Raw genomic sequence first — 25502 nt, 5'->3', positions numbered from 1 at the left:
GTGTTCACGTGTGGCGTACTCAGTGTTACAATGGCAAAACTAATTGAAAAGAAATGTGATTTGGATCTAGACCCTCCGGTATACAATGCTTTGGTTCATATACACAATTTAAGTAATTTTATATAGCATTTATCCTTATAAAATGTTACTCAGTATAACAAAAGTGTTTGATATTTGGGATATACGATAAAAAATTCCCAAGTTTTACCTAAGTTTTAATTATTTCTAGGTCAAGGATCGGTTTCCAAGAATAGTTATAATCATAATTCTCGCAGAATTCTGTGAACGTTTTTCTTATTCTGGAATGCGCGGTAAGTAACATTTATTTTTAAATAATAGTAAGTGTTTTTCTTGAATTAAGTTTCTCTCTTTTTTATGGTCTTTTCAATGGGGAAGAATTCTCGAAATTCTCATGCATACCTATGGATCAAATATTTTCTTGTTGTATCTAACAAACTACTTACGGAACCAGCCATTTGCTTATGTGATGTTTTGACAGCTTATGGGATGGCTTCTTCTCCTGTTCCTCATAAAACAATTCTATCTTTCAGCTTTCCTTACACTATACCTTAGGAGTAAATTAGGATTTTCAGACGATATTTCCACAGAAATATACCACATATTTAATATATGTGTATATATTTTCCCAATTATTGGTGGTATTTTGGCGGACAACTACCTCGGTAAATATAGGTAAGATAAAAATATGTCTGTATATTAGCGCGAGAGGCTTAGCATTTTGAATATAATGAACTGAATAATTCCAGAACTATCCTCTACATGATGTTTGTGTATGCAGCAGGAAATGTATTAGTCGCCATTACAGCTATACCATATTTAGAATTACCTAGTCGGTAAGTATCCAATATTATCTACATTATAAAATATACAATAATATATCATTCGTACCTTCAAAAACAACGTGACGTAATTCATAAAGTAATTTTTACTAAATACAAAAAAAAACTTACAAAATAGATTTAAGAAAAAAGAACCACGGCACTAACTATGTGTTGGCACAAAATAATACGACAAAGTTGTATTAGATATGAAAAACAATACAATTATCATTTAGCACACCATGTTTCGGTACTTAATTACAGAGGGTGCTTTATTAGTTGATAATATGAAAGTTGCAGTAACGGTCTACAGTCTTATTAAATTACGATTTCCCAATTACACCCGGTCTTTTTTTAAATTTAACGGTCACTCAATAGGAAACATTATTCAGCCAATTTTGTGAATTATGCCTTATTTCCAGTTTATGCACCATCATTGCATTGTTCATGATCACATTTGGTGCCGGAGGCATCAAACCCTGCGTAACTGCATTTGGCGGGGATCAATTCAAGCTCCCTGAACAAGAGAGGCACCTCGCTATCTATTTTAGCGTCTTATACTTCGTGCTGTGCACTGGAAGCTTGATTGCAAAAACTGTTTCACCTATATTGAGATCTGAGGTGCATTGTTTCGGTGATAAGGATTGTTATTCGTTAGCTTTTGGTGCGCCGGGACTTATTGTTCTTCTGGCTATAGGTAAACAGTATTTTCTTATAACGAGTCGAACAAAATAGGTCACTATTTAAGCAGGATGATATTTTTTAATGACAAGATGTTTTAGTTAGCGATTTTACCACCTCATTCAATTGATCATTTACTATGGGAATCGCTCCTCCAATGTTCATTTACATTTACACCTATTTATTATAAGTGGTTTGTATTGATACGTAGAATCACTCCCTAACGTATGGTGAAAAAAATGCGACCCTGTAGGTATAGGTTAAAGTTTAAGTAACAGTTTATTTTATTATCTTAGGTTTTTGCAAATAGTTACACACAGGAAATGAAATTATTTATAAAATACGCAATTAAGAGCGGAAGATAATATAGTTTAATTTCATATTTAAAATTCGTGTTACAGCACGTGTACCCCATCTAGCGTGCCATAAGCGTATTCACAAACATCCGACCCGATATCGGAGGACCACCCATCCCTACCCTAGTACCATAGCTTTTAGTTTTTACAATGAAGATGGCGTTTCTCGCCACCGACCTTGTTTTGCCAAATATAAACTTTTTTATAACCAAAAACGTGGTCAGGATTAAATGACTTTCAGTAACTCCGATATACATAAAGTATAACTGAAACCCATAAAATTATTTAGCGGAATGCTTGATACTGGCGGAATCCTAAAAGGGCACCGCCAATAAGTAAAAAGACTCATCCCCGCGTGGCCCATTAATATTCTAGAGTCTCGTAAATAGTTTTCATACGTGCGCGTCTTTCGCCTGAATTTCCTGTTTAAAGTTTTTACTTTATGTCGTAGTTTCTGTGAAATTTATCTGCCCCGTTTTAGCAATAAACGTAATCAAATCGGTATGTCGTAACTCAGTATTATGGAATTGAGAAAACACAATTTGAAAACGTGAAAACATCATTGAAATGAAAACAATAAATTTATAACCTCGTTTATAAATGAATATATGTAAGTATTATGTACCTATACATAAAAGTAATTACATTATTCGCAATAAGATGCATTCAGTATTTTTTTAAACTTTCAAATCGTGTTTACTCAATTCCATCATTTTTAAGTTACGACAGCATGTGATTTCGTGTGTTTCATGTGACTGATTTATTTTGTTTAGCTTTGTTAAACTTTGAAACAACTTTTCCATTCCTCCAACGAACACTGAGCCAACTTAGTTATTGGACCTGTTCTGTTTTTAGTTTGTTTTTTGTTTCTTAATTTTCATCGTACCTAACCAGAAATAGAGATGAAATAAGCGCCATCCATCGCTGGCAACTCATCAGGAAAATGGGCCTTATAGCACTTTAAGATATCAACTCTCATTTGCGCTGAAATCACAAATTAGAAAGCTGAAATACTACAGCACCAACAACTGACCTGTGTCTTCGCATATTCTAAAAATATTCTATCTTTATTGTAATAAAAATAAATATCTCCATCTATTCTGTGGTGTGGGAAAAACAGCAAAACATCTAATAAAATAGAAACTTAAACATAATTATTAATACAAAGATCGAACACTCAGAAAAAATTCCTTCGATCCCGCCGGATTCGAACCCACGTCTTCTAGCATACCGTGCCAGACGCTATACCAACTAAGCCACGGAACGAACCAGCGGACCTCACGAATTTTTCTATGTGCTTGTTGTCGTGTCTTTGTATTTGGGTTTTCAACGACTTTTTAGTCGTAGCGCCATCTATGAGAAATCTATGAAAGTTTTATCACCCAGTTACCTTTACACCAGATACCTTTACAGCCACCAGACCTGGCAAGAGATGTCGCTATTCACTGCATTTTAAATTTTTATTGAATAGATATTTAAATATTTTTTGTGAAATTACTCCACTAGTTTGTTATAATTATTAATACAAAGATCGAACACTCAGAAAAAATTCGTTCGTTCGTTCGTCTGGCACGGTAGAAGACGTCGGTTCGAATCCGGCCGGATCGAAGAATTTTTTCTGAGTGTTTCGTCTTTGTATTAATAATTATAACAAACTAGTGGAGTAATTTCACAAAAAAATAATAGAGAGGAAAACTGGTTATATACTCGATGTTCATTTTACAACAAAATTCGGGGAGCATAATATTAGTAAATAAATATGCTGTTTACAAGAATAACGGAAAATAACCAAAAAATAAACTTGGCGTAGTGTTTATAGGAGGTATTGTTTTAATCTGTATTATTTGACTTTATTAATAGATAAAGAATCTATAACTTAGAGCCTAGCTGAAATGTTTTTATTTATTCTATGATAAATATAAAACTATCTAAGCAAGCAAGATTTGAAATAAATGCTTTATTTTATTTTCAGTAATATTTGTGAGCGCAAGGAGTAACTATGTGCTCAAGAAACCCGAAGGGAATGTCTTAATTGATTTCGTCAAATGCGTTTCGGTAAGTAAAAACACGGAAACAGCGTTTCATATATCAGAATAAAATTAGAAAAGATAATTTTTCCAATTTATTTTTAAATCCCGCACTATGTAAACCTTGTATCGCGGGTGCCATGAACACATATATAGACAACTACAACTTACATAGAAACTTACGAGATAAATAAATGTAGGCCATACAAATGTTTCTCCCGGCTGGCGGCCCTGGAATCGAACCCGGGTGCTCTCTACGTGGCAAACCGCAGCAAGGTAACCGTTAGGCCACGGACACGGGAGGAATTGATAAAACAGTCTATTGCAAATTGTGGTCGGCACGACGAGTACCAGAAAGAGTCACACGGCCGAATTTGAAGAATGAAATCATGGCGAGTATAAATTTATGAATTTTTCACTTGCTTTCAAATAAAATTCGAAAGATAGTTCTAAAAATATTATATTGCCATAAGTCCCCAACGAAAATTGAATTTTAGCTTATGCAGCCGGAATCCGGCTAGTTAAATTAAAAAGCTCCCGATGTACGAGTTTAATATCCACAAAACCTTAACTGCAATTCTAACTGCGAAGTTTTATAGAGCTCGATGTTCTTTTTTTACGTTTGAAAATTAACGCAATTGGAATGAAAATTTCGCAATATACTTTTTAAAAGTGCAATTTTAGAGTGATTAGACACTTTCAAAGAATTTTAATTCATACTTACCTTTCTTCTCTTCGTTAATCCATAAAACTTTGAGATTTTTTTTGGTAATGACTTGAGTTGACGACCTCTGTGGCTCAGATGAAGAGGTCCCGAGTTCGTTTCTCGGTAGTGCTAATTACTAAACCTACGTGGCCTTAGTCTACATATTATGTAAAATACCTTACGTAACGCAGATGGCTTTCTTAATAAATAAACAAAAGATAAAAAAGTAAATAGTTACACGACTTTTCCGGTACCTATTACCATTTTTCGAATGCAGACCATTCTTCGAATTCCACAATTTGCAATAGATCGTTTTACTACGTTAGGCGAATTGCCTCCGTGGCCTAACGGTTATCATGCCGGTCTGCCACATAGGGGTGCCGGGTTCGATTCTCGGGCCGGGAGAAATATTTGTATGGTACATTTATTTATCTCGTGAGTTTGGGTGTAATTTGTGGTTGTCCATGGCACCCGCGATACAGACTTTCTCTAGTGCGGGGCTTATGAGTGTGTAAAAAAAATCGAGTTTTTAAGTTTTTGCGTTTAAACATTAGAAATAAAACTACCATGGGACCCGTCAAGATACTGAAATTTATTTTGAAAAAAAAAAAAAACAAATGAATACACGAAAATATTTTTTTTAATGATACCAAGTTTCATTTCCACTGTTATGTAAATATGTTCAGTAGAAACGTATAAGTAGCATCTTTAGTCAAATACTTTAACATTTTATCTGCATTGATTTGTTCTGCTCAAACAGATACTGTTGTTTGCTTTCATGTACTGAACATGCTTGAAAAGCATGCCACGTAATAAATCAGAAAATTATACATATAATTTTTAACACTCACAATCAAAATAAATTTTGTGACAAAATATAACAAGTAGGTATTAATTGTGGGTCTTATTTCTATTTACATAAAGTTTTCGGACTTGTGCCATTCACAAACTCATTATGTTGCCAAAGTTCGCAATAAGTTATACAGTTTCCAACATCAGCTGAACTTTCCCAACTTGAAATTGAATTTGACTTTTTTGATTCGGCATCTTGTGGTAATTTATAAAGTTCAAAGCAATTACGTAAACTTAGTTTTTATGTGTACACATAAAATATGCCCTTTTTTAATACTGAAAAAAAACTGTAGTGGAAAGACAATAGAAATATAACATAACAAGATACAGAGATATAACTTACCTATTTCTGTTGCCAAGCAGCAAAATAAGCATTACTGTGTTCCAATTTTGAAGGGTGCTAGTGAAATTACAGGCGTGTGGGACTTATCAACTTATGTCTCAGAGTGCCCCTCAGAACTTTAGGATTGAAAACTCTGAGTGACACCGCAACTGCTACGGACAGGCGTGTCGCTCACAACCAGTTACTTGGTATCATAAAAAATAACGAGATTACTACTAACATGATAATAGAAAACCAAAAATGTTTGAACATTTAATACTATACAAAAGTTTTCTTATAAGCATTATAAAAGGGAATATTGAACAACAGAAACGCAGGGGAAGACCATATAGAGGAAAAAGCTGATGTGGTGTCGTATCAGGAACTCAAAGAACTAATTACATAAGAAGTAAGGCCTTGAAAGATTTTAAGTAAGAAGAATGTAAGACAATTGGAGTTGCTAGGTTTTCGAGACTGCGATACCTATATTTCGTTTAAGGTGCTATTGAATATGGATATTTATGAAACAAATATTTGAATTGAATAGGAATCGTTCTATCGTAAACGCCATTCAGGGTTAGGCAGGGCTCAATAAATTTTAATTTTAAATTTTCAACTAATAAAAAAGGAGAGTATTGTCTTTTTTACGGTGTTGAAATTCAAATAGAGAGACAGAACGTTAGTAGACCAAGTTAAACTATTAAAGACAGATAGAGGGAGCCAACGGATGCAAGCATTCCAAATTTTTGTTTTATGTTTTTTACAGCTAGGACTAAAAAACCGTCTCCTAAAGAGGACTCAAAACGAGAAGCAATCTCACTGGTTGGATAGCACAAAAAGTCACTTTGACCAGCGTTTCATAAATGATATTAAAAGGACTCTATCCATTTTGACACTTTTTGCTGTTGTGCCTGTGTTTTGGGCGTTGCTGGACCAAATGGTGAGTATGGTTGGATGAGAAAAATGTGAAATAACTTTGAAACGTTCAAAATAACTTATTCAATCTAGAACAAACTAGGCTTCACAGAGAATTTAATTTATTATAATCGTATAAATATGGTCACGTGGGGTATGAGGAACACCTTAAGACGAGCGACTTGAACTTTAACTCATAATCTAAAGAGTTTAGCATTATAGTCTCAAGGTCTATGTGTGAATAATTTATGTACCTCCTGAAAATTATCATATCGCAGATGTGACGTTTTTACACCAAGGGATCGAAATACTCTTACAACAGTGTAACACCCATACCCGGGATCTAATTAAAATAAATAATAGATCCGGTGTAGGTTACGTACGTACCTAAAATTATATACTAACTAATATTTGGCCGTTTTTAAAATATACGGGATTGTCTAGTTATGATGAATTAAGACTGGACCCTCTAGGTTGTGCAAATTTTTATACCGTAAATATAAGAGTTTAAAAACACGTCAACGAAATCATACAAGCACCGAATATAGTAAATGTGAATAATTTAAAACTTAAAATTTATGTTCACACAATTAGTCAAATACAGAAATGTGAGCAACACACCGATGTAAATTAATTTTCAAAGAGGACCGCATCTGCGTCCGCCATCTTGAATGTTTGACAACCAACTAAATGATGTGCAGCGTCTTCACCGCACATCAGTGAAACATGAGCGTGTATATGGAACGCCGCATCTAGTACGCTAGTACATAGATTTCGTTGTTAAATGGCTATATTTTTCCCAGGGCTCGCGGTGGACTCTCCAGGCGGCGAGAATGGACGGTCGGTTGGGATTTATAACGATCAAACCAGATCAGTTGCAAGTTATCGCACCCATTGCCATTCTCGTCTGTATACCAGTTTTCACCAAGGTAACAATTTATTGTACTTTAATAAATTGTACATCAAAATTTTTTTGTGAGCACGGAGGTGCGACTGGCACGGCACTTCTCCGTAGACAAGTAGTGCAGCACAGCTAGGAGCGTACGGTTGTCAAACTATTCTTATTTTACTTGTACGTATAGGCTGTAAACACAGAGAAAAAATTAAGGTAGGTAAGGAAATAATTAATTTCAAAGATGGGATGTCAAAATGTACTTACATATCGATACATTTATACCAGAATCTTGGATTGGTATCTCGATTGTGGTGGTATGATTGTGAAATGTGAAAGAAATGCTGAAGAATTCCAAATTAGAAGTACTCTTTGTTGACCATAACGACTTTGATGTATACAACCATTAAATTAAAAAATAAACACGTTTACTAATTTGATATAATTGTTAGACACCGAGTGAACGCTTTAATTCTATAATCATTAGACCAGGGTTTCTTAACCTGTGGTTCATGGATCCCTAAGGGGTCCGTGTACTGAACATCGAGAGTCCATGGCGGGTCTTCCTAACATAATGGAACAGCAACCGTCACACTATTTATGTATGTAAGTAAGTAAAGTTTAATCGCAAACAATATAAGCTAGTAAAAGCTAAACCTAGATTTTTTATCTTGTCGGAAAGGTTGCGTGGCTTCTTTGACAGGGGACACTTTTAAGAGGGGTCCATGACTAGAAAAAGGTTAAGAAACCCTGACTTGACTGTGATATAATAATCGCGCGTGTGATCACCCGCGCTGTGCAATTCAGTGCACCGCGAGATTATGCAAATGTGTGCGTCGGTACAGTGTGCAGCGCGTATGCGCGCACTTTACAAACCACGCTGCTACACGTTTGTGTTGAGTTACACTACTTATCTTATTACTATACTACGACTTCTCCATGTACTTTGGTAATTCCTCCTTGTAATTAATAATTATGTTTACATAAGTAATATGGGAAATACATGTAGAAAATTTTCAATATTAGGAACTCCTTAAAATTTTGAATGTAATGCATAGAATGTAACCATTACGATGCTATATCTGTCGCGTTTACTATATACCTCGTTCGGGTGCGGGACGATCTCTTCTGCCTCTACGAGGGTCGATATATTGATGTCTACCATGAAATTCTTATAATAATAAATTACATACCAAAAACTATTCGCAATGGATATTATACTCAGTTTCTTCGAAAATACCGTGACGTTTTCATCACGAGAATCGGGCCCCTGATAAGGAGAGAAATTAATGTGATATTAAAATTCAACAGTGAAGTAACCTGTGCTTCTCCGTTTTTGCAAAAGATCGACTTAAATACCAATTTAAGTGCTGGTGACCAAATCGTTCTCTTTCATGTAAAGCAATCTATCTAAATAAGTATTATGTAATAGTCATACACTTTATTGTGCATCAATTAGATAAAGGGAACTTTAAAATCCACGCACTTTTATAACGGTCCAGAACTTGACAATTAAAAATGTATCCAAATATCGTTCTTGTCGCTCTCATTCTTGTCTACTTTTAAGTCAAATTGTTACTTCTGCCGTCTGCTAACTAAAACGCTAAGTAAGGCTAAGTGACAAAATAATGTTTGAGATATATCTTAAAAAACCATAACCCAGTTTTACAATATTGAAATTGTTGATGAATGATGATGATGAATGATTGTTGAAAGATGATCAATATTTCAGCTATGCATCGTTAGGGTAAGTTCCGATAAGTCGAACACATTAACTAATTTTGACTGTTTTTAAAAGAAAATTTTGTGCACTATTTTGTGTACTATTTTAAAACGGATATTTTTGGACGACAATGGACGACAGACTTTAAGCCAAATATTTGCTTTAAATATAACATTTAGATGTTGACAATGGTGGTGATGATGACGATGAATGTGGTCATAGTGACTATGTTGATGATGGTGATATATTGATGTATAGTCAAGAGCACGTCAAGCTTGCAACTTTGCACTTTAATCCGTGCATATAGTAAGCGGCATAGAGTTGGATTTAAATCTTAGGTGTCAAGTTTGACGTGTTCGTGACCTTGTACAATAAAGTTTATATGACATTAACAAAATACTTATTTAGATTTATTTATTTATTATTATATATAGATAGATAGATGACGTATGTGAAGAATTTTGGTACAAGAAGTGATAGTAAAATATTTGTTACATGTTGAATGTTTTTAAATGTTCTTTTGTGAACGATAAAATGTGTGTTGTAATAATAATTTCTCATTACTTGTGCCGTCTTTCTCATTTATGTTTACGAGAAAATCATTCGTGTCATTCGTGCGATTTAAAATATCGTTTTCCGTTGAATTTCACTTATTTTTTTTTGTTTTATTAATTATTCACATCACATGACAAAACCAAAAGAAAACAGAGTTTTACAAAAATCACTCAAAAACTGTCATTAAAATTCGGAAAGTGAAATTCACCCTTTCGTTAGATGGCGCTACTATACCCGTAGTAGCAAGTTGGGAGGTTTCTTGCGCTAAAATAGAAATTTTCTACGTGAATTATAGTAATTAAACAAAGTTCAACACCGTTAACGCTCATTCTTAGCCATGTTACTTAACTACCTACTCAAATAAGTATTTGTATAGCATTTGCTACTAAAAGTCGCTGTGTGGAACCGCTCTAAGGGTCGTACTCCAGAACTCTACTCAATGCTCAAGTCAGGATTTGAGTATGATTTAGCACTCGAAATCATACTCAAGTCCCTTCCAATAGGGTCGTATTTCCAGTGCTTGAAATCATACTCAAATCCTGACTTGAGCATTGAGTAGAGTTCTAGAATACGACTCTGAGAGTGCTGGTGAAATTACAGGAACATGGGACTTATCAACTTTATGTCTCTGAGTGACGGGCGTAGTGGCAGTGCTTCTCAGATCTTTGCAGTTTGAAGCTCTGATGTCCACCGCACTAAACTTAAGTTCTTAAACAAATACTAAAATGGATGAGAAACGCTTAAAACATTAGTTTAGTTTATTTCCCTCAACATTACAAATTAAATACAAATACATGTCGTTTTATACTGCTCTTCGAAAAGTGAGCGTCAGTTTACAAAATAATGAAGAAATAATTATATAATAGTGAGTCATAAGTACACAATGGTGGACATATACAAAATCAATATAATTAATTGAACTAATAAATAATTGAATGAAACTAACAATGTCAAGTATATACAAGGATTCTTAATAACTAATAAATCTATATTACAGTATAATAATAAGGTGAATGTTAAATTCATTAATAAATATAATAATTTAATTATTTATTAAGTATTTTATTGTATGTATTACTCAGTAACAGAGTATACACTGTTACTGAGTAAAGGAACTTTTCCAATAAAAGGTTCTTCAGTCTGCACCTGAACGTTAAGAGTGTCTTGTGCATTGCAAGCATGGATTTAAGACGTTCTTATATTTTGTGCAAGTGGACATATGTGGCACTGTAACTGGTATGCGTAGGCGTGTCGCTCAACACCAGACGCACCACTTGTTCGTCTGATCGCTTGATATCGTAAAAAACTATTCGCTTGTCACCTTTTAACATTAACAACTTTATTGTTTCAGTTTGTTTATCCGCCACTTGAGAAGCGTAACATATTGAAGAATCCTCTTCACAAAATGACTCTAGGGGGCGTTCTAGCTGGAGTGGCTTTTATAGCATCGGGCACAGTTGAGATTTACTTGAAAGTAAGTAACAAAGGAATAACAATATTTTTCATCACACGTGCTCGTAAACAGTGTCTTGATGTGCAGTTGATGCAGGCAAAGTCGATCGTAATGTCCTAAATTATGCCCATCGACTTTTTCATTATTTTATCGCCCTATGGATTTGTTACGTCAAGATTAAGCAAAAAGTTTTTATGCTCGAAAAATCTGAACGCATATTTCGCATAACTATATTTTACTAAATCTATTTTGTGAATTAAAATTCTGCAGTATTTTTAGAATTTGGAAATTATTTATATTATATCTAATAAATACATTGTGGCTGCATGCACCTGTGCCTTTTGTAACATTTTAGTTTGAATTGTATTATCTATGGAAGAATAGCTACAATCTGTTAAAAAAAAAAACAAAAAAGTCGCCATTTGTACAATCCGTAAATATTGTGTTGTGTAGAGATATTTATTCATACAAGAAATAAATTATCATTGTATCTATTCCCTCGCAAATGAAAAACATTGTATGCAGACTGCCAGATTCGCAGAATGCGAGATTCGCAGAATACCAGATTCGAAAAATGCCAGATTTGCAGAATGCCAGATTCGCAGAATACCAGATTCGCAGAATGCCAGATTAGCGAAATGCCTGATTCGCAAAATGCCAAATGTCACTGCCAGGAACAGGTCTTCCTCCTCCTAACGCACGAACTAATGTTTAGTAGTGGTCGTCATTCGGCTAAATAATGATGATAATGAAGCGAGGTTCTGATGTTTTATTAATTTGTTAAAAACAAAATGCAGTTTCCTCTAACCACTAAATAACTACTAAGTATTAAGTGTGGTACACGCAGAACACCGTCATCGCACTAATAACCCTTTGGAAGGATTTCAGCATTGACTCAACAAAAAAATACCAAAAAACCCCCAATTTTTTAAATTTTTTGTTCAAAATTCAGAAGGAAGCACAGGAGGTAGGCCTGTTTCTGACAGTGACATCTGGCATTTTGGGCATCTGGTATTTTGCAAATCTGGCTATTTGCGAATCTGGCATTTTGCGAATCTCGCATTTTGCAAATCTGGCATTTTTCGAATATGGCATTTTGCGAATCTGACATTCTGCCTGTTTGGCATTTTGCGTTTCTGAAATAATGCGTCAAAACGTGAATAGTATATACCTAGTCCTAGAATCTCATTACTTTATCGAACTTAAAACCTGTGCACACGGCGTATTTTATACGCGCCGAAGACGCGAGTTATTTGCTGTAGCTGCGTTGTAGTCGCGCGTATGTGTCGCGCATTTTGATAAAAAATGAGAGTTTGAATTTTAGTTTTGTTTGTTAATTTCAGTTAGTTTTTTTAAACGAAGCAACGACATGAAATTCTATGTGTAAACTCCAGTGGAATATATAAGCTTCTTGCTTGGAACGCGATGTTTTGCGCGCGTTTGAATCGATTAACTACAACGCGCCTGCGACACGTATACGCGCAGAAGACGCGCGTATCAAACTCATAGAAATGAAAGTCATAGGTTCATGCCGTTACAGGGATTTAAACCATCGTCATAGTTGAAAAGCAATCATCGCGCGGATTGCTTAATAGTAATAGCTACCACCGTTCTTATAAATATTAACCCCCGAGGTAAAGAAGTATTGCTAAGTGAAGAAACTGTCGTAAGTTTCTCCCAGATGGCCCTGACGACAAAAAAGCCGTTTAAACCCAACTCTACGTCTGCTGACTCGGTCTGTAGTTCAGTTGGTAAGAGCGGTGGCCCCGGTGTGGCAACAGACGTTGGTTCCAGTCCAGTCAGATCGAAGAAATTTTTCTTTGTATTGTTCGTCGATCTTTGTATCGATAAATAAGTGCAAAATATTTACACTATTTAATTTGTAACGAACAAGTTTCCACTTTTAGAATGTTTGTTTGTTATGTAGGTACAGCAATAACTTTGCTAAGTAACAGTTACTGATTCGTGAGCCTGGATAAAGTTATACTGTTACATTAGCACATCTGAACACTATCGGCTAAACTTTTAACGCCTTTTAAACTTTAAATCGAAGAACCTTTTACAGCAAAGTAAATCTAACTTAAAACTAACAGTGATTAGTTTACAAAGTCTAGAACAAAGTATTCTTTGTGTGGATACTTTACGTAACCTCTTGATTAGGTGTCTAAATGAAAAAGTTATACAGTACAGCTTATACGTACGTTATACGTACTTGGATAACAAAAATCCATGATATATGATAGACCTGAGTCGATTGATCAATTCTGATAATACGGGTCGATCAAGACCCTTACGTAATGTGATCGGGTCGTGTCAAATGATTGAACTTGTAATATTTTTTTCAGACCACCTACCCACAATTACCTCAACCCGGTTATTCACAGCTTCGCATATTTAACGGCAACCCGTGTCCTATTTCCGTAAATGGAGACAACATCTCTTGCATAATACCATCTCTATCACGTTACATAAATAAACACGTACCAGTGAACGACGTAAGGAACATCAGTTTGAAAATTGAAGGCAGTTGTATTCAAAAGCGGGAGGAATACTTTCTCTTGAAAGAGAATGCTGCAATATCGTTTTTCGTTACTAAGACCAGGATGAAAAGGTACTTTGATGACGTGAACAAAAGCAAAGCCGGCTTTCCCATGGCTAGGTAAGTTTGTTAAATGTATAATCCCAAAGTTATAAACGTATATTTATTGAAAAAGCAAAAAAGAAATGAAATACGTTGAAAGCACAGAACGGTAAAAACAGAAGAAGTGTTTAGAGGGCTGGGTACGTGCGTCAACAGTATGCGCAGTGGTGAAATTACAGGCACCTGGGACTTGTCAACTTATGTCTCAGGGTGAGACACACAGTGGCAGTGCCCCTCGGATCTTTGCGATTTAAAGCTCTGAGTGGCACAGCAGCTGTTATGGATATGTGTGTATTTTACCACCAGTCACACGAGTTTTTCATCCCGTCACTTTATATTATAATAAAAAGTTCCACATACTTAAGCTCAGGGGGCCTACCATAACCTTTCTTAAAACAATCTTATTTCAATGTAAGCTTAAAGTAAGCTTATTATATTATTACTTATATTCGTACCATGTCAGACCTGTCAACCAAGTAATGTATTATTGCTAAAGTGATTGAAAGAACGAATGATTTCCCAATATTGTCAATTCCCTACTAAAAATAGGAAAGAAATAACGCTATATGAACTATATTATGTCATCTCTTTATTTTTTGATGCCCAGAATCGTCTTATCGTAATATAATGTTTACGTATTTAGTGTTATTTACATTCAGAGAATATTAACTGTTAAAAAAAGAAAAGTATGTAATAATAAAATCTATTAAAATTACGTTGTTTTCAATTATTTTTCCGCATTTTCATGAAGAAAAATAAATAAAACAAGCTGAGTCTTGATAGTCACGTTGTGAATTCGGAATTATAGTCTAGTGTGAACTGTTAGTGTCGCCAAGGAGCATATATATGTCGCTGTCATAATTTTACAAAATACACATCGCGTATTTTTATTTAACGAGAAATGATTTCCCATGTACTATTAAATAAAAAAATAAACAAAACATTGAGGAGATTTATGTAAATAAATAAGTTAAACTTAACTTTTAATCATTACAAATCAATATTCAAACAATAAGTTCGAAAACAACATTGTTTCCACTGCGTCCGAGTAACTATTTTAAGATTGCTAAATTTGACATAAGAACAATATTACTTTAATGTTAAAGTCGCGTTAGAACTGAGTGAATGAATAGTCACAAAGCTGCCAATAAAACATCATAGTTTTAACACTATAAAAAGCTTACTTTAAGCGTATACGAAAAGTCAGTGATTGTTTTAAGAGGTTGTGGTAGGCTCCCAGTCCGTCATTTTCGCATTCGTGTTAATTTATCTCACGCAAATCACCGAAAATCGTGGAAATTGCCTTATTTTGCTGCTTTGGAGTGCAATAATGATAGTCGCACCTATAATATAATCCATGGTGCTGTTTCATATCATCGTTAAGTCTTATTTTATTTTTGTGTGTTTTTTGTGGACTTTTTTTTTTGGTAAACGTAAATCTTCGTCGCCTCATAGTCTTTCAGCTATTGCCACTAGATGGCAGCACATTTAATGGAATTTCAATATTAAATAAAAACGTCGTAATTTGCTATAATAAATATTGAACTTTCATAGATATGCGAACAGGGTACCTAAATTTTAAATTACTTTAACCGACCAGAATTTGTTACATATTTTTAAATTCGAAACTACATTTCTAGATTATCAAGATTTTATATTGTTTAACGTAATGATTGTATGAGGTTTTGGCGACTGCAGTTCTGATACTAATCGAGACTTAAGGCACTTCCATTCTCTTTTTTCTTCATAAAAGTGTTGGAGCTGGATTAAATGGACAAAATTGGGTTCTAAGCTCGTCTATGAAATCCGCAAATAGAAATTTTATAAATAGTCGAGTTTGTTCGACTTGGTGGTTACTATAGTCCTTCCTAATATTGAATTAAGAAGACAGATTGTTTTTATTAAGGCGACATTGTATCGTATTTCCGCGTTGCGTAGATTATGAAGCATGTGAGGCGGACGAAATCTAAATATGACTATTTATTTAGATTTCTGTAGGTACGCCGCAAATTTCATTAAAAAAAATATTGTGTAGTCTATGGTAAAATCTACGAGTACAACGGGCCTCAAAATCAAATAACTAAACGGATTTTTATCTGCACTTTACGGCAAAACAGTATTGTGGTTGCGAAGGTTTCAAAGCGTGCCTGCATGCCTTTTAGAAAAAAGTACACCCTCTTACTGTAGAATGAGGCCACAGTCCCCTAACGTATAATATTTATTACAGAACACGAGAGATAAAATTTTATTGAAATATCTCTCTGATAACAATCGAATGAAATTGATTTTTCCGTAGATATGAAAAAAATATATGAAAATAATTGTGTGTTTTTTTTTTCAAACGAAGTTTAGTCAATTCGTTCGGGTCCCATACAATTACTAGTAGCGTCTGTTTTAATTACCAGTTAGAATAACAAGTCGGAAAACGTTGTGTTAACGTCGAAAAACAGATTTTCGACCAGGACGAAAAACGTCTATTTTGTGTCTCATTTCACCTTAAAATAAGTGTAAACTCTTCTAAACTTTTGTATCAACTGTATAAAATTGTTAAAAGATATTATTGTTGCATTGATAAGCATTATCCTGTTGGGGAAGAAGTGTTCTAGTAGCTATAGAGCTCCTTACCTTACCCATTTCTGCCCCCAAGTAGTAATGCAAGCACTACTGCGTTAAGGTTTTGAAGGGTTAAAGGTGCCGGTGAAATTACAGTGACATGGGACTTGTCAATTTATGTCTCAGGGTGACGGGCGCAGTGGCAGTCACAGGGTTTCCCTAATGCGGGGCTATGTTGAGTGTGTGCTTTATTATTATTATTATTATTGCCCTTCAGATCTTTGCAATTTAAAGCTCTGAGTGGCACTGCAACTGTTATGGACAGGCATGTCGTTTAATATCAGGTGCAATTGTCGGTCTTGTTACATACAATCTAAAAAAAATTTGCTACCTCTTGACTAAATAAACATAATGTCATTTTTTATCACATTTTCGGCTATAAAATAAATAATTAAATATAAAATCAAAGCATCTAAATAATTTTTTACACGTATATGCCATGAGCCCAACTAACACGTGTTCGTTCACGTAAAATACACATACTTGCCAAATCTCGGATTTCAACGTCAAAATTGTCGATACAATCTATGCATCGGTAATGATGAGAACCCGTGGGAGCACAACATTGTACGTTATACATTGTAAGATCACAATTCGACGTCAAATTAAATTTCATGACACGTGGCGGGTAGAAATGGAAACCAGTGAAACACAAATAGAAGGAATTTCAATAGGATATTAGCCGTACACGTAGTCACGAAAATATATGTACAGACGTTCATTTCTTCCATGTTTTTTCCAAGTTTTAAAAAAGTTTATCCTAAATTGTAGCTTAAGAAATCGCACCCGTATTGTACCTAATAAGGCTATATCTGCAAAACGACAACTTTTGAGGAGAGACGCTTAAAGATTTTACAAACGAAATTAGTCGATAACTTTTTTATGCTGAAATAGGACCGTTATAAAATTTCACAAATACCTAATTTGTTTCAAGTATGATTTTTCGTGATATAAGCACTTCTGACTTATATGGTTTATTTATATCAGGAGTACGAAATTTTAATTTATTAGGGACACTGTATTTTTTAAAGAATCTTCAAATGTCACTATTATATATAATGTATATTGTAATAAATTATTACCCGCGCCGATATCTAAAGTGTGCCACTGGTAATGCAACTTTTAGTACGGGTAATGATGCAGTTGTCGATAATAGGGAGCGGCTCTTGAATACAGATCCTTTCGAAGCCAGAGTACTAATTGTAGTGTATTGACATAATTTACCATAGACAATAGACAATATATGTCACACTGCGGCCCGTCGTTCCCGCTATGACGACACGAGACAGTGGCGTGAGCGTGTATCGCACGTGTACGTGAAGCAACAAACGTTGTTTTATTGAGCTAACCCATGGCTAACCCCCAACAAACGCCACACTATTTTTTATTGTCACAATCTTAGATTCAATTAGCATTATGTTTCTGGTGTTGACGGTAATTAAAGATATTTATTTCTTAATCGTGTCTATATTAAACGAATTGATTGTTAAGAGTTATTCCAATTTCAGGTTTCTAGTAACAAACACTACTTCATCATCGAATCTAACGCTATTCAACGAGAAGCGAAATGAGGTAGAAACAATATTAAGTACGGGAGTGTCATTATTACAAGAAGTGTTCGCCTCGAGGTATTCCCTGAAGGCCGGTGATGATGTTATTAGGAACGATATTGAATTAGAGAGTGGCGGAGTTTACACTATTATTATTAATGAATTTAATGGAACATACGTAAGTATACCTACTTGGTAAAGTTTATACTTTGTACTAAAATAAAAATAAGATTCGTGCTACGATCCTGACATGTCAGCTGACGTGATTCTTCGCAGCTTATGTCTAAACAAACATATCAAGTAGAATCTTAGTACTCGGAGTTATTTTTGTACGACCTTTCTGTAACTTGTAAGCCGAAGTCGCGGCAGAGGATAATGATAGGGAACAACGACCAATCACAAGGTAATGGATTTTGTGAAAATACTCGTAAATGAAATTTTTTCTGAATGAAAATAAATGAATTAGCAACATTTATTTTCAGAAATCTGAAGTGATAGTCGTAACTGAAGCAAACTCGGTGACTATGGCTCTTTTGCTGCCTCAGTTTATAATTATTGCTATAGGAGAGGTAAGTTAGTATTTTACATTTTTTTTAATAACGCCTACACTCAACGTTGCCCCGCACTAGGGAAACCCTGTGTCGCGGGTGCCATGGACACACACATAGACAACAACAAATTACACCCAAACTCACGAGAGAAATAAATGTAGGCCATACAAATATTTCCCCGGTGCGGGAGTCGAACCTGGGACCTCTGCGTGGCAGTCCGGCATGGTCACCGTTAGGCCATGGAGGCAGTTAATAAAAATATCCCTGTATAATGTTTTTTTGATACTCAGGATGAACCAATGTACCGGCTACACATTGGACCTTCTATGCGCTAGTAAGCTTGCACTAAGTAATGCACGTGTGTATTGTGTATAGTATTAAAGGAAAAAGAATCACTTGTACAAGTCGGGTCCAATGAATTTTGTTTATGATACTAAATGACCAGCCCATAACAGTTGCAGTGCCACTCAGAGCTTTAGGGCGCGTTCAAATTAGTCGCTGTTAGACGCGTTGCGAAAAAAGGCATGGGAAATTTTATGTCTAAAATTATTTTGACAAAATAAAGGTAACGAATGGATTCTAATACGTTCTGGTATACTTTTTAATTTTTTCTTCTTCCGTTTTAAAAAAATAAGTAAAAGTAATGGTTATTCGTCAGAATCCATCACGTAACTGAGTCGAAAGATAAAACATCACTAAAAATTTGGTTGCACTTCAGCAGCGCGACTGTCGCGCGGCGGCCAAACAAACTAGTGGAGTAATTACACATAAAAAGTAATTGAATATCAATTCAATAAAAATTTGAAATTTTAAAACTTTACAGTGAATAGCGACATCTCTAGCCGGGGCTATAAAGGTATCTAACCGGGTGACAAATCACTTTCATAGATTTCTCATAGGTGGCGCTACGGCTAAAAAGTCGTTACACGATAATAAGTACATAGAAAAATTCATGAGATCCGCTGGTTCGTTCCGTGGCTTAATTGGTATAGCGTCTGCCACGGTATGCTAGAAGACGTCGGTTTGAATCCGGTCGGATCGAAGGAATGTTTTCTAAGTGTTCGATCTTTGCATTAATAATTATAACAAACTAGTGGAGTAATTTCATAGAAAAAATAATTTAATATCAATTCAATAATTTAAAATATATTATTATTGAAATTACTCACATTTGAAAAATTATTGTTATGATCTTTGAAATCAGGTGTTATTCGCGGTAACGGGCAACGAGTTTGCCTTTAAAGAATCTCCAGAAAGCATGAAAGCCGTGATGACAGCAGTGTGGCTTATGACGGAGGCTGCCGGCAACGTCATTATCATCGTCATTACCAGGCTCTTTGCGAACTATGCACAGGTAACGATCATTCCAATTACGCTTAGCTGATAACTAATTCTTCCAAAGTAAGGTAATGTTTATTTTGTAGAATACAAAATTTTACTTTCTTTACTACTGCTGCAAGGAAGAACTTCGTTTATTTTTAGTAATTTGATGTAATTTCTGTCTGTTTGTTATTTATAAATTTTTCGCTGGGTCCAAGTTCTAACTTGTAATTTAAAACATATTTCACAGGACGAAAACCAAACAAAAGTCCGTATTATTAGCGATATACCTGAAATAATTTTGTACATAACAGTACCACATACCATCGCCTGTTGTTACAACAGGGTTACCCCGTAACATCGTAATTTATTTGTCATAACCGCAGAATGGTCGGTTCCATTTCATTAATGGAATTGAAAACCTAATTTAGCGTTGGTGTAACCAAAAGTATCATGGTGTACGCATTACAATCACGATAATTTAATTAATACAATAATTGGTTCATTATAATAGGTTAATATGTAATTGTTATTTAATTTTAATTTCAATTTTAAACTTATTCTCATTATATTAATAACCTGTTTCGTCATCCATATCACAAACTTTGAAAACAAATGTTTTCAATTAGTGCGATTTACCCGTAATGACATACGGAGTTGAGACTAAACGTGGACACTCACGATACGACTAGTCCATCAGTCAAAAGTTGCTCAGCGAGCTATGGAACGAGTCATGCTAGTAGTATCTCTGAAGGATAGGATTCGAAATGGTTATGCGACAGAGAACCAAGGTCGTCGACATAGCTGGTTGAATAAGCAAGTTGAAATGGCAGTGGGCTAACCATATCTACCGAAGAGCCTTATAACAATTTTTAGTAACAATAACAATAATAATAATAACGCACTCACTCAAATCCCCGTACTAAGGAAACCCTGTACCGCGGGTGCCATGGACATACACATGGACAACCACAAATTTTAATAACACCCAAAGTCCCGAGAGAAATGAATTTAGGCCATTCAACTATTTTTCTCGGCCCCGGAATCGAACCCGGTACCTCGCGTGGCAGTCCAGCATGGTTACCGTTCGGTCACGGAGGCAATTATCAATCAATTAATTTATTTGTCAGAATAATATACATTACGTTCTTATTTTAAATAAGCTAGAGTACTAAAAAACCGACCTCAAAAGTACGTGGAATTACATATAATTACCAAGTTTTATTGAAATAGGTTACCGGAAATTGCGCAAACCTGGATTCATCCCCTAGTAACTAGGGCCTAGTTCGTCATTATACGGGACTTGACACAGGAGATAATAAAAATCGGTTCTCACTACTCAAAGTATATTGAGAGAAAAACGCCTTGAATTGGTGAATAGCAAAATCAACCATTAAAATAATTGCTCCTAACATTATACATATATACCCTCTTTCCAACAAAAAAAGAATCATGAAAATAGGTTCACAAATACCGGAGTTATCGAGTAACATACATACAAAAAAACATAGTCGAATTGAGAACCTCCTCCTTTTTTTGAAGTCGGTTAATAAATTCAGCTTATTCTGTCTTAGTTGGCATGAAAATGTATAAGTTTTTCAATTATTTACTATAACATTTATTACTCATTCTCCAATACTGCACTATAAAATAAAATTTTGAATAATATAAATAAAAGATAAATCTTTTAAATTAAACTTTTATCCTTAATATTCAAAATATGTTTTACCAGTTCATTGTACAGGGTCAAGAGCACGTGAAGCTTGACGCTTAAGACTTAAATCCAATCTTCCAATCTTCCAATCCATCTATGCCGATTACGATAAAAACGGTCCAAAGTGCAGTGTTAAGCTTGATGTGTTTTTGATTGTATTCGTACTTATATAATTCACAAAAATATAAGCTACACTTCCTGAAACAAATATGATTATAATCTCAGTATAGAATACTAAAAAACCGACCTCAAAAGTCATTCATCCCCTAGTTTGTCACCCTTAGACTTGTAATATTTTTTTCGAATTTAAATGATACCACTTCTGAGGTACCCTCTTTCCAGTAAAGGAATTATTAAAATCGGTTCACAAACGCTGGAGTTATCGCGTAACGTACAGAAAAAAATTATTATAAGAACGATTATCTTTTCCGACGTTGACTGACATTATTTTTTTTTTATTTCCAGGAGACACAGTCATTCATCTACACTGGCCTAATGCTAACCTTCATACTGATATTCTATATATTATCACGAAGGTATCGGTTTAGCGACGACTATAAATGTAATCGTGGCGACCCGCCTGTGCACTATCTGCAGGTTAAACCGAGTGAAGACTGCTTATAATATATGTTAATAACAATAATTTGATATGTAGATTGTAAATAATTGTTAATATAATTTAAGATCAACGAGTGTTAAATCCTTTTTTAAAACAATTCTTAAGGTAATTTTTAATACAAAAATCGTACACTTAAAAAAATTTCATTTGATCCGACTGGATTAAAACCAGGCTGAGCTTAATGGTATGCTGAAGGCGCTGGTTTTAATCCAACCGGTACCCCTTTTCAGAACTCTTCGATATTTTAACCGAATCGTTCGCTTTCCGGGCCATTCAAAACGTTCGATTATTAGGACACGATATCGTTATCCAACAGCGTTTACGTAGTTAGTCGGTGAAATAGATTATAAGAAAAATTTTCAAGCATTTTCAAGACTTTAAAGGCCTAAAATAAAGGAATGCATTACCCCCCGTTCACAAGGCATTGAACTGCACCGTTTTTTGCAGTATAAATCCTAATCGAATGAACAGTGGCGCATACATTAGATATAGAACCGTTCACACGGTGTTTGTCCTGCAAAAAAACGCATACACATACAAACGCACATCATGCGCGTATCGAATACTGCAGTGCAATGCCGTGTGAACGGGGGTCAGTCTTGCATTAAAATAAATCAATAAAATTGAACAAAATCCAGATTTTGTTTAAAATAATAAGAGATTACCATATTACATTCTTGCTTTGTAAATAATAGGACGTTCGGTAACTTTAATTCGATAAGTGTTTTCTGGATAACGTTTGTGGATTTTGCCGGTCGAGAAGTTCCAGTAATCGTACGTGAGTGACGTCATTTCGGTTCGGTTTCGAATACGACAGTTTGACGTTCGATTCGGGTGTTGTGAATAAAAATGAAAATAAATCGTTCGACAACTGAATTATCGTAAGGTTCTGAATCGACCCCCAGATCGAAGGCATTTTCCTTGATAATAATAATCTTTATTTTCTCTGCAAAGCTTACACTGTACACATACATTAATTGATATATGTTTTAAAGCACAATATTTGCAGACACTGGTGCCTGAACTAGGTTGATCCTGTATTTCAGGGCGAGGTCAGGTTGATGTATCTTTGTGTTAATAATTATAACAGTGGAGTAAGAATGGGTAATATAGCTTTTTCTGAATATCGTATCGAAACTATATATCAATACTCGAAATCAGATTTCGAAACTATATATTTTTTGAAACTATATGTTATTGGATATAGTTTTACAAGAGCAATGCGAGCCAATGTTAGTATACAATATAATAAAAATGGTTTCGCGTTGATATCCACTCAGTGAATATCTGATACGCAGCAATATCGGTATGTAGTTAGGAAAATATATGATTTCGTGTTGGTATCCATTCGGTAATCGCTATAAAACACGCGATGCGGAGCAATATATAATATATAGTTTCTAAGATACACGATATCGGATATTCGATATTGCCACAATATATAGTTTCAATAATTATATACGATTTGTAACGCCCATTCTTACAGTGGAGTAATTTCACAAAAAAGAATTAAATATCAAGATGATAACACGTCGTGATATTATTCTATAATCCTTATATTACAATTGTTAAGGTATTTTTAATCTATCACGTGGATTAAGTTCCGTATATCATTCTGACCGACAGAATAAAAAAACACAGAAACCGCAGTAAGCTATCTGACGTAGGGGCGTATCATTACACAAAGATTGTTTTGTAGGAGTAGAGCTCCTTGCGAAAGAGTGACCTATTTCTGCCGCAAGGCAGTAATGTCACCATTACTGTGTTTCGATTTTGCAGGGTGCTGGTGAAATAACAGGCACATGGGACTTGTCAATTTAAGTCTTAGGGTGGTGGGCGCAGTGGCAGTGCCCCTCAGATCTTTGCGATTTAAAGCTCTTGCAATTATTATGAACAGGCGTGTAGCTTACCATTGATATTATAAAAAAAAAAAGAAAGTGAAATTGGCGGGTAACATAAACCGCCAGAACCGATGATCGGTGGTACAGAAGAGTGCTGGAGTAGAGACTGAGGACCGGTACGAGATACATGGACATACGATATAATCAAGGTAACCAGAAAAACCTGAATGCAAACAGCTAAGATCGGAGAGAATGGCGTGCAAATGAGGAGGCTTATACATAGCAGTGGGTGACTGAAGGCACAATAAGACATGTCTATGGTTTTTCATAGATTTTGCACATTACTACTGTACACTGCACATTGGTCGCTCACAGCCAATCGTCTCAGCCAATGAATAAAGATGTTTCTCCACAACTGAGGGTTCCTTCCACTTGAATTTTCTACGCGTCACTAGCAAAACATAAATTCTGTAATACATAATTTCTCAGCTTTTACTTAACGCTCTTTATCATATTCAATTACTAGGTCTACTTACTTTTTCTTTTACTTAAGGTAAAGTTAATTATGTAAGTACATATTTTAGTAAATTAGAAATGAGGTGGAAATGTAAGAAAGACAAAAGTACAAGACGTATTCTGACTAGACTAATAAATATATTAAACTAGACTAATAAATGTAGTCTCGTACTTATTTAACAATATTGTAAATACGCGGCAAAATGCTAAAGTTACCCACTTAATTTAAGCTCTTTCATTATCATCAGAAGGGAAAAACGAATTTTGCAAGTAACGAAAATTTGTAATATTTCAAAGAATAACCTAAGATTGAAAATTCACTTAACGATCTTAATTAGTTTTAATTATAAAGAAAGAAAATTTGTTCACTAAGTACACTTAGTGTTAATAAATTATCTACAAAGTTTTAAAGGTATCGACGCTGTTATACTTTGCCCTTTTACCTAAATTCTATTATAGAAATCATCAACATCGCCAACTTTTAAACATAAATGTTTGTTTATCTTATTTTTAATAAGCCTTTAACACTTCATATCTTCAAAATTGTTACAGAATTTACATACTGGAGACTCCGCTCTTTTTATTAGATGGTAGAACTTATTTAAGGGAAGGTGGCCAGTACGTAGTTTAAAGGCCAAGACCAATGCATTTCTAGAAAGTGTGCCGTCCACAAACCACGCGGTGGACGCACTTGAACAGTGTTGTACCAAATATCTTTCACTGCAATAATCTCACCATCGATCTTACTCCACATATCCGTATTTAGCTCACTTACAAATAGCATGATTTCTGCAGCAAGAGGTTTACATAACGGTT

At 34.8% G+C, this 25502-nt stretch overlaps 1 protein-coding gene across 2 annotated transcripts; it reads left to right on the top strand.

Moving 5' to 3' along the window:
- On the top strand, positions 1–22430 carry LOC113234141 (peptide transporter family 1-like). 2 transcript variants are annotated; one of them, XM_026469409.1, is made up of 14 exons: positions 1–78; positions 230–311; positions 552–693; positions 768–854; positions 1262–1536; positions 3849–3931; positions 6550–6723; positions 7502–7627; positions 11220–11342; positions 13667–13980; positions 18084–18303; positions 18608–18694; positions 19881–20030; positions 22176–22430. In XM_026469409.1, exons 1-14 carry the CDS (start codon positions 31–33, stop codon positions 22332–22334), a joined length of 2070 nt encoding a protein of 689 aa, XP_026325194.1. In that variant the 5' UTR covers positions 1–30; the 3' UTR covers positions 22335–22430. The 2 variants fall into 2 exon arrangements, with proteins under 2 accessions (XP_026325194.1, XP_026325195.1); XM_026469410.1 differs by having other exon boundaries at positions 69–112.
- Positions 22431–25502: the final 3072 nt, after the last annotated feature.

This window comes from Hyposmocoma kahamanoa, unplaced genomic scaffold (genome assembly GCF_003589595.1).
Source record: "Hyposmocoma kahamanoa isolate Upper Pololo Valley unplaced genomic scaffold, ASM358959v1 81, whole genome shotgun sequence".
In the NCBI taxonomy this organism is placed as follows: Eukaryota; Metazoa; Arthropoda; class Insecta; order Lepidoptera; family Cosmopterigidae; genus Hyposmocoma; species Hyposmocoma kahamanoa.
Note: the sequence above shows the minus strand (reverse complement) of the source record. Positions and strands in the feature narration are given on the sequence as shown.